At 40.4% G+C, this 18,243-nt stretch overlaps 1 protein-coding gene and 1 long non-coding RNA gene across 9 annotated transcripts; both read right to left on the bottom strand.

Moving 5' to 3' along the window:
- Window positions 1-1,209: 1,209 nt before the first annotated feature.
- On the bottom strand, window positions 1,210-2,266 carry LOC131244556 (uncharacterized). Its single transcript, XR_009170385.1, has 3 exons — window positions 2,158-2,266; window positions 1,414-1,534; window positions 1,210-1,324 (listed from the first exon to the last, which is right to left on the bottom strand). It is a non-coding gene; the product is annotated as an uncharacterized LOC131244556 (long non-coding RNA).
- Window positions 2,267-2,389: 123 nt separating this feature from the next.
- On the bottom strand, window positions 2,390-6,003 carry LOC131244555 (uncharacterized). Of its 8 annotated transcripts, none has more exons than XR_009170382.1 (4): window positions 5,756-6,003; window positions 3,464-4,128; window positions 2,611-2,636; window positions 2,390-2,507 (listed from the first exon to the last, which is right to left on the bottom strand). XR_009170382.1 is itself a non-coding variant. In XM_058244089.1 (3 exons), exons 1-3 carry the CDS (start codon window positions 5,855-5,857, stop codon window positions 2,496-2,498), a joined length of 228 nt encoding a protein of 75 aa, XP_058100072.1. In that variant the 5' UTR covers window positions 5,858-6,003; the 3' UTR covers window positions 2,390-2,495. The 8 variants fall into 8 exon arrangements, 2 of the variants coding, with proteins under 2 accessions (XP_058100072.1, XP_058100071.1); XR_009170383.1 differs by having other exon boundaries at window positions 2,391-2,636; window positions 3,464-3,577; window positions 4,028-4,217; XR_009170381.1 differs by having other exon boundaries at window positions 2,391-2,636; window positions 3,464-3,577; window positions 3,964-4,128.
- Between the last annotated feature and the right edge of the window lie 12,240 nt (window positions 6,004-18,243).

Raw genomic sequence — 18,243 nt, 5'->3', positions numbered from 1 at the left:
AAAATACCTGATTATCTCCTTCGTTGTAGCAGACCAGAACTAAGTCGAGTAGATGATTGAATGTCCAAGTTCAATGTCCAGTACTCAATTACAGTGGTTCTAATTCTAATAGATTTTAAATTAAACCGAATAGGGCTTGCCTTAATTGATTTTGATTCCAAAGAAAGGGAATAACAATTCCTCTTATCAAATTGGATTGGAATAGCAGAAACAAAATCAATTAAATAAAGCTAAGGAAAGAGAATATTAAATAAGCACACTTAGCTTAGATGGAGCACAGAATTATCTCTCAGAAGTTCGATGAAGATTGGCTTGAATAGATTAATTAATTCGATGATTTCTTCTAAGATTCGTGCACTATTTATAGGTGAGCAGATCGCGTCTTCGACTGGTCTAGGGAGCTCTTCGACTAGTCGAAGCAATAACAGATATTTGAAAGATCCGGCAGGATAAGCTCCGACCATTCTACGACTGGTCGAAGGTCTCCCTCTACTGGTCGTAGGTCACCTTCGACTGGTCGTAGGTTTCCTTCGACTGGTCGAAGAACCTATAAAATATCGCTGGATTTTGAGTCGAAGATTTTCGACAGGTCGAAGATGCAGTCAACACTATTCCTTTGACTGGTCGAACAGATTCCTGGACTAGTCGAAGCCTAACAGATTTTATCCGAAAATTGTAACAAACTCACGACTGATCGAGGAATTTCTTAGACTGGTCGAAGCAACTCTAGGACTAGTCGAAGAAGGCCTAGGACTAGTCGAAGAACAGACCAAACTCATGTAAAATAAACATTCGACTTATGTATCCAAAATGACCTACTTCTAAGGTCAACCTATGGTCAGTCAAACCTCAACCATGAAGTAAGGACATTGAAACATTTGGAACTAGTGACCTTGAAGTATGAGCCTTGAAGTCTTGCAGCTTGAGTCTTGTCTTGTGAGCAGTTCTTGTATTCAAGATTGATCCTTGTACTTGTGAGCTTTACTTGTTGTGAGCTTAGCTTGTTGTGAGCTACTTGTTGTGAGCTTAGCTTGTTGTGATCTGCTTGTTGTGAGCTTTGCTTGTTGTGAGCTTTGCTTGTTTATGAATGTTGATTATTGAGAGAGCTTCACTAATACAAGTTATATATAACAGTGATTTTGGCACCACAAATTTGACAACAGACAGGGATATAAACTATAGCACTTACACCTTCTCGCAGCCAATAGCTTCTCGACAATCACAAGCGAAAACTCCATGGATGTGCCTCTACTGGTTATCAATTTTTCATCAACTAACACCCTATTCTCAGCTTCGCTTTGATCCAAAAGCTTACTGCACATGGCTGAAAATCAATTTCATCATACAAACAATGTAGTCATATGAAAAAGCTATGCCCCGAAACACACGAGATGTGAAGTTCGAATACCTAACACTGAAGATAATAACTGGTTTCTCACCAAAGAGAAGCGTCTTGGAGTCCTTCACCTTGAGCTCATGATCTTCTATCGGCCATGGACACTATCATCCACCACAAGATAGTAAGAAACAACACCTTCACATACACACGCATGTTTATTTTATTAGTTACACACACATGCATTGATGAAAAAAAACTTGGAACATGGAAAAATGCTCCAACATCTTTGACAGACACAAACCTACCCTAAATCACTAATTATGCCACTACATCTTAAGATGTATCATCAACTCAAAACAAAAATCCAAAAGGAAGGCTTGGCCTTCCAATGATCTTCAAATTTGTGGTGGAAGGTAGGATGTCTCTGATTTAGATGCATATGGATGTTACTACATTTGAATTTTAGAGTTACTTTACCTGAAGTCAGTGTCCCCCATCATTCATTTAAAGCCATCATTTTTTAGAGAGCAGAGAACAAAAGTGTTTCCCGTCTCTAGTTTTTCAGCTACAATCTCAAGTCATGAGATGGTTTACTCTTCACGACAGTCATATTATGCTTAGATACACCAACACTAGTTCTTACTGGTAAGTAAAGACTCAATACCCCAATAACTTATAGAAGCATAATGTATAATGGGTTCATATCATTACAGACAGAATGACACTTCAGTTATACCTCAACTCATTTGGTAAATGTCAAATCACTCGAAGTACAGCTGAAAAAGTCATAAAGTCTTCATTTCAATTAAACAACTTACACTTTGGGAGGAGATGAAGATCCATTATACTCCAGAATCTCTGAATATATCCATGTAATAAGGACAGGAGTAATGCAAGCAAAAAAGGAGACCTGAAACAACCAAAATTAAGCATATCAGAATAAAATGTTAAAAAAAATAAAAAACTAGTGCAGTAAAAAATTCTCATGTACACAACATTGGTGGTTAACTTAGAAAATTTTCCCATCCTATAATTTATCACTACCAGAACATGGCCTCCATCCGACTTAGATCTGCTAGTCACAGAATTGGATGCATTTGCAATTCCACCAGCACTCAAAGATCTGAACTCCATCAATAGTTTATCGATCTCATTTTTAATAAAACAACTGGAAAAAAAAAAACATTGATTCCAATATCAGACCCAAACCTTTGAAAGAAAAATAAATAAATAAACCACAAGCTCTAACACATTCAATCTAAAAATCAAACCTTTTCTTGGTTTAAAACTTCAATTCCTGGCAAATAAAATTAAACAAAAGAAAGAACAAACCTAGGATTTCAGCATTAAATTCAAATTAAAAGCTTATAATATAATATTAAAAAATGATTTATATCACAGGTGCAACCCAAAAACCAAACCCTGTCTTGATTTTCAGCTTAATTTCCATGCAATAAAAAATAAAACATAAAAATAATTTTATTTTAAAAAAAAAAAAAAGAAAAACCTATAATTTATACATCAAATTTACTTCATACATGGATGAAAAAAAAATGCTCTTTATCATCATCAAAATTGTTCTTCATCGATTGATGAAATCATAAATATTGAGCGCCTTTATCAAACACCACATTGGCATGAGAGATGGATTTCATTAGCTAAACTACAACTGGTTGTAGGAGATCATTTACACCTATAGATTCTAGAAAATTAAGGCACATCAAGTGCTCAAATAGACCACATCACATAAAGCAGTAGGGAGTGAACTTGGGTTAGCTAAGTTGCTTAGGAAGATATCTAGAAGCAGGAGAAGAAAAGACATTGCATGGAATATTTCTATAGATAAATAAAGTCTCTACAAATGAAGCCAGAAAGTAATATTATTGTCAACATGTAAATATATATATTTAAGCATATCAAATCTATGCAATATGTTATGAATACTAGCTGAGAGTGAGCATTGATTACACTTCCAAACATAAGAAAAAAAGTGTGCACATCTTTATAGATACAACATGCTAAATAGAACACTGCAAGTACAAACAGGATTTATTGGAGACCGTAAAAAGGAGAGACATAAATAATTCAACACAGCATTATGAAGCAACAGATAAACAATCAAACCTTTAGCTTTGGCTCATGAACAGTTAAGTATGCATTATCATAGACGGTTACAATATCCTTTTCTTTTCGAGACAGCTCCTTGTTCAAAGGCCTTTTTCGAACCTGGCATGCAAACTGGAACAACATGCAAAAATCATTGGGATTCTAAATAAGCAGGAGCAACAACCACTTCAGCTTGCATCAGTGGAACAGTTGCATGCACAACAGATCAGTTTTTGCTCACAAATGACAATTTCAATAAATTTGGCATGCACTCTCAAATATTCAAAACATAAAAAAAACCACCAATGAGTTGGCATTACAGTTTGTGATAGATGCAGTGCAGATAAAAGCTATGATGCAGAAAGAAAAAATCCATGATTTCAAGAGTTAATTCAAAATCAAGACTACTTTCTTGTATGAAACCATGATGTTAAGTGTCAATACAATGGATCCCAATAAAAATTTAGCAAGTAGGTAGCATATGAGCACCACCAAGTTTTCTGGATCAAAACATTTACCATGCTTAGTGGACAAACGTCTCAGATGGTGAGTGGCTAGTAGTAAAGAATGGAAGCAACATACCACAACTTTTATCTAATCTTCACCAAGTTGCTCTCCTTCGAACCGGCGTCTTTTTCACTAGTTAATGATCTAACTAAGGCAGTAGTTGGCTTCTTTGTTGCCTACTAGTCGTTGTATCAAAGTCGTTATTGAACCCCTTGGTAACAGGAGGCATGAAAGGTGATGGCTCAAAGGATTCTGACATAACATGCTGCGAAGAAGTAAATGACATTGTTTTAAAAAAGAAAGAAAAAAACAAAGAGAGAAAGAGAGAGAGAGAGAGAGAGGAAATAACATGGAATGAAAAGAGAAAATCATGTTTATATTATGATTTTCATACTAGAATTTATCCAAGAGTGTGATTAGGAATAGGAATTCCATCTCACTTAACCATCACTAAAATAAATGAAAATCATGCATTCTAATGATTAGTAAATAATGTAATTGACAATTCATAAAGCAGTTTGGCATATTAAAAAAACAAAATGACAAGCGGAATTCTGCATATTTACTAGTTTGCATTAGAACAAAAAACCTCAACACCTTATAAAAGTGATAGAGCTGATGCCCACCTAGCAATCTTTGTTTTCTGTGCCTACATGCGGCTACAGGTAACAAGTGAATATGCTAGCACTTGTACCGGCATCAAATTAGTTCAGTTAATATGTTAAGAGAGGATGCTTGAATCAACAAATTACAATTTCTATGAATCCTTTTATGCAACTATCAAAAAATTACAACTTCTACACCATCAGAATCAACTCAAATTACTCTAAATCACATTGAAGTGATTTGTTAATTCTACACAATGAATAGCCTGAACACGATCCACACTATCAAATGTGCCATGTGGCAAGATTGCAGAACATATAAGATATCCATTAGCTGGACTTCACCGTGTGGATGCTTTGGCAAAAAGATAATCTGGCCTAATCATCCAGAGGGCCAGATCAAATGGAACAAACCAACCATGAAAAAGAAACTTGTTCAAGGATACTTTAGTCTGTTTCTTCAGTTTACTTTCATCCACCAGATAGATGGAAAAACCTGATTTTCAAACAAAGGAGATCCCATAGTGGGGCCCACCTGATAGACAGCTCAACCATTCGGTATTCAAGGTTGTGAAATTACTAAAACTATTCACTGAAAATTTCGAGTAGAAAAACCACCGAAGCTAGCAGACGTCAAGAACTACCGATTATCAGTTCGAAGAAATCATACTTATGAATCGATGAATCTACTAAAAATTTAAAAATAAAATCATCTAAGAGAGTGAGTATAACCTTAAAAACAAAATCATCTCAATCAATCAGCCCTCCTATAATGGTGTTCCAAGACACCAAGTTCCTTTCAAGCATTTTATCGAACCGCTGTTGGGCATCAATCAACATCCCACACTTCACATGCATCAACAACATTTTATTCCTCAAATACTGATCCGGTTCGAACCCACTCTCGACCATGTGATTAAACACCCTTTTCATTATATATACTTAAGATTTGTTTTCCCAAGGGATGAATGCATAAACAGACAGAAACTAATAGTTACATATAAGGATTGAAAAACAGGTCATTATTTTTCCAATCCAAACTATAAAGAACAAAAATCATAAACATAAGTCAAAGTATACCCGAATCTCTGAACCCCTTCAAACCCCTAATCTAATTCCATAAAGAGTGAGAGAGAGAGAGAGAGAGAGAAATCTCAATATTCAAAAGAGAAAAAAGAAGATAATTGGTCTTCCGTACCTGAAATGGACGTGGATTATGTCGTGAGAGGGGAGTCTTCATGAGATTGAGAGACAGGGTGGCTGGGGAGAGAAGATGGGTTTGTGAGAGGGGAGTATTCATGAGAGAGGGTTTGAGAGATTGAGAGAGAGAAAGGGATGCGCGGGAGATCGAGAGAGAGGGGATGGTTTAGGTTTTTTATCTCACGAGTGGGAGGGAGATGAAAATTTCAGTTTGTGAGAGGGGGAATGAGAGAAATGGACATGCGGGCTGAGTATTTTTACATTTTTAGCTTCTACAGTTTTTGACCGTAGCTAAAAGCCTTTTGACAATAGCCTTTGTACCATTCCTCACTTCACCTCAGCGTTCGCACGCTTCTAACGAGTAGGGGACGGACAGTCCTGTCAACTACTTTGTGGGACCCATCGTGATGTATTTGCTATATCCATTCCGTCAATTAATTTTGTAATTATTTTATAGAGAATGACCCCAAGAAATGGGCAAATCGAAGGTCCAATTAAACCACATCATCGATCAATGGCACAAATTTAATCTCCATTGTTTCCTACTGTGTGGTTCACTTAAGCCTTTAATCTACTTCCTTTTTTAGGCTCTTGCCTAAAATGATTTTTAAAAATAGATAGACGTATTAGATGGAGCACACACAATTTAATGGGCCTTATAGAGTCTCTTATGGGGCTGCCACATGGTGGAGCTACTAGTGGTGGAAATAGCTTTTAGCTACGGTTTTATTATCTTTAGCTACGGTTTTAAGCCATAGTAATATTGCTACAGTTTATATCCGTAGCCAAAAGCTAGCATGGACCATAGCCTTTGCTCATTTTTTTGGTAGTGCGTCCAGCGCTATTGGCGAACAGGCGGGATAAGGTCCCACTCGTGGGCCCCACTGTGATGTGTGTTAGATATCCACACCGTCCATTTTGTAGGCCTCCTTCGGACAGTGGGCCACCTTGAAAATCATCCATATACGTAACTCAGGTGGCCCACATCATAGGAAACAGCAGGGTTGAACGTCAGCTATTGAAGCCCCTTCTGAGCGTCCACAAGTTTTGGATCACTTATGAAATTTGTTTTTTCTTTCATCTAGGTCAGCGTGACCTTATCAACGGGTTGGATGGCATATGAACATTATGGTGGGCCCCACATGGGACCCACTACTAATGGATATGTCCATCTAGGCTGCCCGTCCAGCGTCTAGAGGTATGGACGCTGGACCCTTTGCAATCTCGCACACACACTTATATATATAATATATATTGTTATATAATATAAAATATTATATTAATAAATGTTGATGGTGGGCCACTCTTACGTGGGACCCACCTTTAATAATGTATTCTGTCCCATCCACATGTAACTGGACAGTGAATCTGGAATATATAAAATATATTACATTATATCTAAGTGCATAATATATATAATACATTAATATTATTTAATATACATTATTATGGTGGGTGTGGCCCACCACTGATAGATGTGTTACATCCAGCCGTCCATCCATTTGGCCAGCCATCTATCCTTTTGGCCATCCCACCTCAAGGCTTGAGACTAAAGATGAAACAGCTCTGATGGTCAGGTGGACCACACTACAGAAATTAGGGGAGAATGAACATCCACCATTGAAATCCCTTTAACGGATCCTAAAAGTTCTGGATCAAATGATATTTGTTTTAGCAGGGACCTGTGAATGGATTTGGGTGGAAAATAAATCTTGTGATGGCTCTGTGTGGTTTAAACAAGTGGAAAGCATTACCTCCACTGCCATTTGTGGTATGGTCCAGATGATCTTTAGATATGATTCATTTTATTTATTTATTTATTCATTTATTTAATGCTCTGTAATGATCTCTATTGATGGATGATTAGCACGGCCCATTCGATCGACCAATTGATTCAGCCCATTCGAGTTAACCCATTTGATTCGGCACATTCGACTAGGCCCAATCAACTCGGCCCATTCGACTTGGCCCAGTTGATTTAACCCATTGTTGTAGCCCATTTGATGTACATATGGCCCATGTGAATAAGCCCACCTTGATGTATTTTGTGGCCCATTTGTCCACTTTGATGTATTTTGTGGCCCATTTGTCGGGCCCACTTTGAAGTACTTTGTGGCCCATCCGTCAAGCCCACTTTGATGTATTTTATGGTCCATTCGAAGTGCCCACCTTGATATACTTGTGACCCATCTATGAGACCTACTTTGATATATTTATGACACTCATTGGTACGGCCCAATGATGCGGCCCACTTGTTGTACATGAGGCCCATTGGTACGACCCATTAACACGGCCCAACTTAATATGATAAGGCTCATGTGCAGAACCCACTTGCTTGAATATGAGGCCTATGGGCAAGGCCCATTGTGATATGTATTAGACCCATTAGTGCGGCCCATTGATGCAACCTAATCGATGTATATGAAGTTCATTGGTGCAGGCCATGGATGCGGTCCACTTGATGTATATGAGGCCCACTAGTGCGGCCCATGTGATATGGCCAACCCGATATATATGAAGCCCATTGGTGTAGCCCGTGGATGCGATCCACTTGATGTATTTGATGGCCCATGAGTTGAGGCCCAATGTGATGTATATAAGGGCCACGATTGAGGCCCAATGAGACATATGTGGGGCCTTTGTATAGGGCCAAATGTGATATATATGAGGTCCATTGCGATATGTGATTACTCCATAATTTATGTAATGATTATTACGGCGCGTCATGCCTTGGGAGCAATGATGGTTTAATGTCCACATTGATGGGCAATGATAGTTGGATGTCCACATTGTGACCTTCCATTAGGCCTTGTTAGGCCCATTCTTACCGATTATGATTTGTCGTGGTCGTTTGCCAATTATCGATCGAGGTTGATTACGGATTCTGATTTGTCGTGACCGATTGCCGATTATCGATCGAGGCCGATTACCGATTATGATTTGTCGTGGCCAATTACCAATTATTGACCGAGGCTAATTACCAATTTTGATTTCTCGTGACCGATTGCCGATTTCGATTGTCGGTGCCCAATGTGATGTATATGTGGCCTGTATTTGAGGCCCATTTGTGATGTGTATTCAGCCCGTGTTGAAGGCCCATTGTGACGTATATTAGGCCTATATGACAAGGCCTTTACGATGCATTTGAAGGCCAGGTGATGGAGTCCATTGTGATGTACGTTAGGCCCATGTGAAAGGCCCATCGTGGTGTGTATTACACTATTGAGAGAGACCCATGGTGTCGTATATTTAGCCCTTATGTGAGGCCATGAGTCCACCATTCCTTGAGGGACAATGTTGGTTAAATGTCCACATTGTTGTGATTGATTGTCGATGCCGGATATTGATGCTGATTATGAGTATGTGACTGCATAGCATCATAATCATGCACATATGCATCATTTGCATGTTTGTTATAAGATGTGGTTGACCACTGCATATGTCATTAGGCAAGTTGTTATGAGACTCCCTGATAGGCGGAGGTTATCTCACATGAGCACACGATATGCACAGGATTGATGCATGACTGGATTATATGACTCATGCACATTACATTGTGTGCCCTAGCGACATCAGGGTTGTAGCCTCCACAGGCATATCGTGGATGGTCAGATGGGACACCGAAAATGTTGGTTCTAGCATACGGGAGCAATAGATGTCCCTGGGTGAAAATTCCTAAACCTCCAGGCCAGGAGACACCCCAACGTCGAGACTGAGTGGATACATGAGCGCCCGAGTGCCGAATACCAAGAGGCTGCATCTCCTACTGTGTCGTGGTCGGTTGGGAGGGGGTGTGGCCTTACCCGCCCGAGGGTAGGGGGCAATACTAGGCTGAGTTTGACCAGCTCGTGAATGGGTCCGCTATCGACGTGCCGGATAGGTATTGGAAGACTATTGGCCAAGCGGATAGTGAGGTTTCTTACGCTCACTTGGACTGTGCGGCTGGGAGAGCGGCAGTACCATTTGGAGTGTACTAAACCCCGGTGATGATCCCAGAGATAAAATATACTGATATGTGGATTTAGTGAGCAGGAGTTGCATACTCATTCATGCATTCATTCATTCACTATCCACTCGGGTTAGTGGTGCGCAACTATTTGTTACGTGTACCTTCGCAATGGCCAGGATTTCGGTTGGGGCGCGCGACTAACTTGAGATCAGGAGTTTACCACATTGAGTCTAACTATCCAAATTTAGGTATGGGACTGGTTTGGATAAAAGTCTCTTGTGATGGACCCCATAGCCTGCGATACTACGTACTATCATTCCAACTTCACACTCCAGTATGGTCATTCCATTTGCACCGCATATTGCATAACATCCGTGGCATACAACATTTTGGGTTATTGTGTCTCTACATTTATATGGCCTAGGTACGGCTGACGCTATTTATGTTACCCATCGGGAACGTATGTGGTATTACATCTGATATTTGGCTATCTATGATTCCTCATTTGCATAGTTGTTCTACATTACATGTTCTGACATTGATTAACTCATGGACTTGTCTTTATTTTCGCTCACTCTGTTATTGTATGATTTATGATCTTGTCAACATTCTGTTTACTATGATAATTCATGCTCTTGTCAGTATTTCTACTTATTTCGACATTATACAATTTATGGATAACCAGTACTTTCGATATTGGGTGATTTATGGCATTGTATCCTCGGCATCTAATATTTGGCTTGCTTTGACTCTTCATTTGCATAGTTGATTTGTATTGTGTACCCTGATATTGTATGATCCATGGACTTGTCAGTACTTCCGCTTAATCTGATTACTCTGATATTGAATACTTAGCACTTACCTTGCGCACACACTTACACCACCCTCTAAGCTTTCTATAAGCTTATGCACGATAAATGCGTGCAGGTGATGTTAGGTTGCAGCTGTGTTGAGCTTGGAGCGTGCAATGGTCTTCTGGTGCTTGATTTTCGATTTATGTATTTCCCTTTCAGCATTGTACTCAAATGATTATATTAGTGGATATGTGATGATGATGTTGTCTTTGTGTATTGGGTAATCTTGTGGTTATGCTTATTACGAATTAAATGTACAAAAAAAACCTCCTTGTAGGACCCCAGGATCGGAATCTGGCATATGGATGCTAGGAGCTGAGAATGGGGTAATACGGAGGTTGTCTGCATCGGATTCGGCAATCGGGATTTCTGTGAATCCGATTTCCGGGTTTGGGGCATGACATTAAGGTTAACAGAAAAAGCTTCCATAATAATGATGAACAATATTGGATAAAGGGGGTCTCCTTGTCTAAGACCTCTTGACGATTTGAAGAACCCCGTCGCTTCACCATTAATGACAGTGGAGAACCAATTGTTTCCCCAGCATGCTTCCAGGAGCTGAATCCATCTATCACAGAAACCAAACTTATGGAGAACTTGTTTAAGGAACTCCCAATTGACCCCATCATATTCTTTCTCAAGGTATAATTTGAGAATGAGATTGCTGCCTCGAACCTTTCTGTCGATCGCACGCATCGCCTCCTGAGCAAGTGCAATGTTTTCCGCTATTGATCTACCTTGAACGAAAGCACCCTGCTCTTGTGAAATAAGTCTGGGAAGCAAAGTGCTTAATCTGTTAGCAAGCAATTTTGTAAAAACTTTGTAAATGATGTTGCATAGACTTATAGGCCAAAAATCTGAGAATTTTGCAGCTGATTGGGACTTTGGGATTAGGCATATAAGCATCAAGGTAAACGCTCTTGGGGATCGGGGCCCTGGACAACATCTCCACTATAGCTCTATGGATGTCTCTACCAACTACGTCCCAACAACTAGAGTAGAAGGCAGCCAAGAATCCATCGGGCCCAGCAGCCCCATCTTTTGGGATGGACATTAAAGCAGAGTGAACTTCCTTAATAGAGGGAGGAAGTAAGAGCTCTTTATTATCTTGCGGGTTAAGAACCTGAGGAACTACATTGCTGAACTCAACGTTAGAGTCAACTGCCTCTTCCTGGAATAGATCCTCAAAAAAGGAAATGGCTGTAGCTTTAATCTCCTCTGACTCTGTGATTGTTACGCCCTCAGTAGATTTTATGGAAGAGATGTATGCCCTTCTGGCTCTCTCAATCGCCGACGTATGGAAGAACTTCATGTTTTGGTCCCCTTCATCTAATTAGGAGTTCGTCGACTTCTATTTCCAAAAAACTTCTTCCATAATTTCTAATTGATTTAGCTTTTGTTTAAAGGCCTCTGATCTTTGGGATAGCTCAACCGTAGGCAGGGACTACATGCTAATATCAAGGCTCTCTAATTCCTCTTCCGTCCTTTGAATCTAATGGAAAATGTTATCGAATGTTTCCTTGTTCCAGACTTTCAGGAGTTGCTTTATTTTTTTTTATTTTAACTGAACATTTAGCATAGGCTGTGAGGCACAGTCTCCTTCCCATGCCTTCCTGATGATCTGGTGGAACGAGTCATGAAAGGTCCACATTCTGAGGAATCTGAACAGTCTGACCTTCGACTGAGACGGAGATGGGAAGACAAGTCAAAGAGGGGTGTGGTCTGATCTACATATGGGAAGATGCTCGACTCTGAAGAAAGGAAAAGAAGCAGCCCATCTACTATTAAATAGAATTCTATCCAGCCTAGCCCAAACTTGAGCATTACCCTCACAGTTATTACACCAAGTGAATCGGTTCCCCACAAATCCAGCATCGATGAGGCCCGAATTATGAATAGCCTTCGCAAAATCAGTTAAGCTAGTAGTATATGGCTCCTGACCACCTCTCCTCTCATTAATATCCACCACTGCAATGAAATCTCCCTCAACAGCCCAAGCACCTCGAGTAGATCTGCTGAGGGTCGCCATCTCATTCCAAAGTGCCTTTCTTTGGACCCTACAACAGCAAGCGTAAATGACCGATAGAATAATCTGAGCACTGTTGGGATGCATATTGACGTTCCGAGAGAGCATCTGATCAGAGTAGGAGAGCACCGAAACATTGAGCTGGGAATGAAAGAAAATCCATATTTTTCCTCCCACCTCACCATTTGAAACCGAGGAATGAAAACCAATTTTTAAACCTATGGCCACCCTTCTGTCTTCTCCAAGCATTGGTTCTAGAATTACCACTAAATAAGGATTAAACTTGTTGACTGGCTTCTTAAGGGACCTCACCATAGGCACGTTTCCCACTCCACGTGGATTCTAAATAAGAGCGTTATCCATCTGTAACATAGCCTAAGTTCATTGCCCAACGCTTCAATCTACGAAGCTTGCTGTACTAATCTCCCGATGGTTGAGTAATAGCAATACCCCTGGTTGGTTTGCTCTTAGGTTTCTTCTTACTCAAAGGATGCGAAATAACCTAGTTTGGAGAGCTTGAGAGGGGCTTAGTAGAAGGATCTTCAATGTCAAGGGCACCTGAGCTGGCCTTTGGAATGGAATTTTGAAATTCTCTGTCAAAGTAAGGAGAGAGATCCACCGTAATCCTACCCAACTAATCTTCTGGGTCTGTGTTAATAGCCTTACTCCTCCATCTAAGGACCTGATTGTCTAGCTTGTGGGGACCCTGTTTTCTGGTGTATGCGCAACCCATGTTATCCTAAGGAGGTTGGAGAGGAGAGCACCCCACCGATCTTGGATGAGGATGCCTGAGATACACCTTGGAGGAGAGGAGGTTGCAGCCCACTCTTTGGTAAATGTGGAGAGTAGGGGTCTTTGGGACATTAGCATTCCTCTGCGAGCCTGTGAGTGAGGTAAGAATAGGGTCTGGCAGGGGCTGGGCTATAGCATTCTGAAAGGAGGTAATGATAGTGGGACCTTCAAATTTGGGGAAGTCCATCTCTTTGCTACTAGGATTTGAGATGATGGAGGTTTGGGGGTTGGGGGGAGAGGCAGAGGGGAGTAGGGTATGGCTATCAGGAATTAGGTTATGATTTGGGTATTCTAGTAGGAGAGTGGGCTGTTGGGATGATAAAGGGCGTGGGATTGGCGAGGTTGGTGAATCTGAGATGGAGGTTTGATTGAATATGGCGAGTTGAAGGGGATAGTTATGCAATTGGGGCCTTGGAGATAGGGTAGGAAGGTCCGGGCTTGGGGAGGTGGGTTGGGATGTCTGGTTAGAGAGGGTTGGATTTGGTGGGGCATTTTGTTGAACAATTTCTGAGCGGGAGGAGCTGGGTAAGCACTGTGATGGGAAACTCTATCACCCACTATGTAGTAGATATTGAAGGTATGACAGGCTGTAGCGGGGTTCCGGATTTCATTGCAAATCTTTGGTCATCTAAAATACCAAAAATAGGATAGGCCTTCCCTTTTGCCATCAGGAATTTGAGCTTCTGGAGTTGAATATTGGGGGATGGTTTTACCTTGATTCTAACAAAACCTTGAAAGGTACCTTGGATGGCCATTCGGTCTATCTCCAGTACTTCCCCAAAGCTTCTGGCCACCTTGTTAATCGCCTCTGGGAACCAAGCATGGGGGGGAATGCCAAAGAGACAGATCCAAATTCCACTAATAAGACTAGCCGAATCTAGAGACCAGATCTCTAGTGAGGAAATCCTCATTTTCTTATGAAGGCTGAGGTCAGCTGCAAACATAGACCTCTCTTCAACCGATTGAAATGTTAAGAGAAACTGATTGGGGGCGATTCTAATGAAATCTACTTGCAATCGAGCTAAGGATGATTCCCGAAAGACATCTATGAGATGGAGGATGGAAACTTCTTCATTCTCAATCGTGGCTGTAAGGGCGGAAGACAGGGAGTGTTTGATTTTGTTAGCTACTCGGTCATCAATACGAATGGAGAAAAGATCTGGGATTCCTTTCCTTGACCTGTCGGATTTAGAGTATGAGGGAGCAGATCCGTATCTTGCAGGTTGCTTCATCGCATCTCGGTAGGTCACTAATCGAGGGGAGTCTTTCTCCCTAACGTCTTGAGCTATATGCATTGGTCGACTCCTATACTGGTTCTTGGCCCAAGCAATGGTAACAACCCTACCATCTATCCATTTTCCATTGAGGCTATGAATGGCATTGAAGGCCTCCTGCTCATAAATGAAGTGAATAAATGCAAATCCTCTGGATTTGTTGAGGTCCCGGTTCCAGGGGATGTATACATCTATTAGCTTACCGAATCTGCCGAAAATACGGTAGAGGTCTTCTGCGATGGTGTCGTAAGTCAGATTTGCTACAAATAATGAGAAGGGGGAGGAAGGGCGTCTAGGTTTACTGTGGGAAACCCTTTCCTGGGGGAGGTCTCTCTCTCGCTCTCGCTCTCGCTCCCCCATTGCATGCATAAAGAAATCAAAAACATCCAAATGCAGACTCTGGGGGCTGAGGACAATAATATCCATGATTACTAGAAGTGCCACTTTTTTTTTTCATTTTCATTTTCTTTTTTTGTCAAAAGAATGAGGTGGGTTGGTGATCTTGGTAACATTGGAATGGACAAGTGGTTCCGCACCTAGGCGACATTAAACATATCCATGTCAAGTCCATGAGCTTGATATGCTGACGCATTTGCAGGGCTGAGATTGCATGAGTGGTTTTTGGTGCATTAAAATCATCAGCATATATGATGATTCAAATGTGTGGATTGTAAAAGCTCATAGAATATGTATACACATTTAAATCATAATATAAAGGAAAGAAAACATATCTGAATCATGTGTAGCCAGGCTACAAGCCCCATCCTCATTCACATCCTCAGGCTCAGCTGCAAGCCCAGTCCCAGCCTCATAGCCAGCCGCCTCCATATTTACAGCCCCTGTTCATGGGCTTATACAGGCCCTTCTTTACCTGCAACACATTTACAAAATTAGCAATTTCAGTAATTTCATTTTATTTAACAGAAAATGTATGGTCTACATGACAGTTAGCCAGCCTAAAATGAAATATACTGTTAGTTCCACCTGATACATGGATCGGGTGTCCCATGCGTACCGGCATTGATGTGTGTGACCTGGTGCTATAAACACCATTGTCTAAGTTAGTTAACAAGCACTCACATTTATGGGATCTGGACCGTTCATCTGTTTGGCCACGCATAAAGAACCACACCAATATAATGATCCTAGATGCTGAAATGCCACTAACATTTGCGTGATGCAATTAAAATATCTTAAATCCGTCTCCAAACTTCCCAAGTTAATTACATATTCGAAGGCGATAAGCTTGATTTATGGATAACATGATGCATACATGAGTCCATATGTTGTAGACTAACCCAGAAACACTCGGTGAGTGTTTGCAGAGGAGCAAATCTCAAAATGGGGTTAAGGGCGGATGGGGCGGATGAGTTAAGAAGGTACAGGAAAGAGAATGCTACAATGCACATGCATATATGTAGCCATTGTGCACATGCCATCCTTGTTGGGGCATTTTATTAAATAGTTTTAACCACATAAACAAAACCCTAAATGGAGAAACGAGAGCAAAAACACCGGAAATGTAACAAATGAGGCGATAAATTCCAAAATCATGACAGAAAGATCCCATTTCTTCATTGATAATTGAGATCTTCGGTCGAGAATTGTAGAAGATCTGCAAAACATAAGGAAATCAATAAAAAAGAAAAGGAGAAATCACTCACCTTTGCAAATCCATTGAGATTGCGAGAGAGAGAAAATACTAGTGTTTTGAAATGGGATGATTGAGAGAAAGAGAGAGAGGGAGAGAGAAAGGGTTTGGGGCGCAAAGAGGGGACTCGGTTTTGGGCGCAGAGAGGGGGGGGGAGAGAGAGAGAGAGAGAGAGAGAGAGAGAGAGAGAGAGGAATAGAAAGGGGACAAAGGACTGCATATTCATTTAGGGGTGTGGCTCTGTTTTGAGCGCACGCCCAATTATTTTGGGTGTGGCTTAGGCACCTACATGGGGCCCACTATGATGTATAGGGTTTATCCATTCCGTCCATTTATTTTTACAAATAAATTTAGGTAATGATCCCAAAAATGAGGTATAATGAAGGCCCAAGTGGACCACACCATAGAAATCATGTGTGATTTAATCTCTAGTATTTCCTATCGTGTGGTCTAGTTGAGCCTTAAATATGCCTCAATTTTTGGGATGATACCTAAAATTATATTTAAAAGCAGATGGACGGATTAGATAGAACACATATATTGTGGTGGACCTCAAAAAGTCCCTTACAGGACCATCAATTTTCAGTGGTGTAGCAACTTTTTTACTACGGATATAATCTGTAGCAAATTAGCTACGTTTTATATACATAGCTAAAAGCCTACATTGTCTGTACCCTTTGCCCATTTTTTTTGGTAGTGTATATTCCTCATGAGGTGTATATATATGTCTAGGTGTGCGTATGATTGGCTATATGAAATCGAGACGATACACCTACTCACCCCCCTCTAGGACATTTTGACATACTTCCATACTTCAATAATAGCAGTTCTACCGCAATTTCAAATATTACATGAGATAGATGGACTTATCAACCTGAACAACCCCAAAAAAACTCCTTCAAATCCCTAGTTATGCTCTTGAACCCATGGGAACGTCATAGAGAATGGTAAACTTACCCTAATCCCAATTACACCTAGTATATATACCACCACAATTGAAATAGAAAATAAATTATACACTTACGTAGATCTGCGCCGCCTTCGATGGGACATTCGATAGCATCGATAGCCATCGAGGACTAGTCGATGAGATCGAAGCCACCTTCGATGCCATCGAAGAGCAACTCCAAAATAGTCTAGCAACCAATTAGGATTTTTTTGGATTTTTTCGATCGAGCATCTTTCAATCGCATCAGTAGCTGGTCAATGGAATCAAGTGGTTTGTGGATCGCAGTGACAGACTCTGTTACAAATAGATTTAAGACATTGACAATAATCACCACCATGTCTTCAATCTTCACACTCCATTATTCCTTTTCGACCACCATCTCTAATCGTCATCCATTATAGCTTTATCATCACTTCTTGTACACACTTCATCTTCATTGAGCCTTCACCAAGGTTAAAGAAGTTACATAAAACTTGAACTTCTCGATAGAAACTATACCTTTGTAAGCATGTCAATTGGATTCACGCTTTTGTTGATCTTCTCTAGAATCAGACTTCCTTCCTCAAGCATTTGTTAGATAAAATGATAACAGACATCAATATGCTTAGCACGTGAGTGATAAACAAAGTTCTTCGTCAAATTAATTGTGCTTTCATTGTCACAATTAACTGGCACGATATCCTCCTGAAGCCCAAGCTAATTTATCATCCCTCTCAACCAAATACCTTCTTTGAAAACTTTTGACAATACTAAGAATCTTCTTTGCAACTCCTAAATCTTTCATTTCAAATGTCTTTGACAACTGAGCCCTCAAAGTATCGATCTCAGACATGCTATGGCTGGCGAGAAGTATGTAATCTACATACAATACCAGTACAATGAACTGACCATTATCAAGGGTCTTAAAATAGACACAATAATCATATTCATTCCTGATAAACCTCTTACTTATTATGAAAGTATTAAACCTTGTGTACCATTGCCTTGGTGA

The sequence above is a fragment of the Magnolia sinica genome, chromosome 4, assembly GCF_029962835.1.
Source record: "Magnolia sinica isolate HGM2019 chromosome 4, MsV1, whole genome shotgun sequence".
Lineage (NCBI taxonomy): Eukaryota > Viridiplantae > Streptophyta > Magnoliopsida > Magnoliales > Magnoliaceae > Magnolia > Magnolia sinica.
The sequence above is the reverse complement of the archived record's forward strand: the minus strand, read 5'-3'. Positions and strand labels throughout refer to the sequence as shown.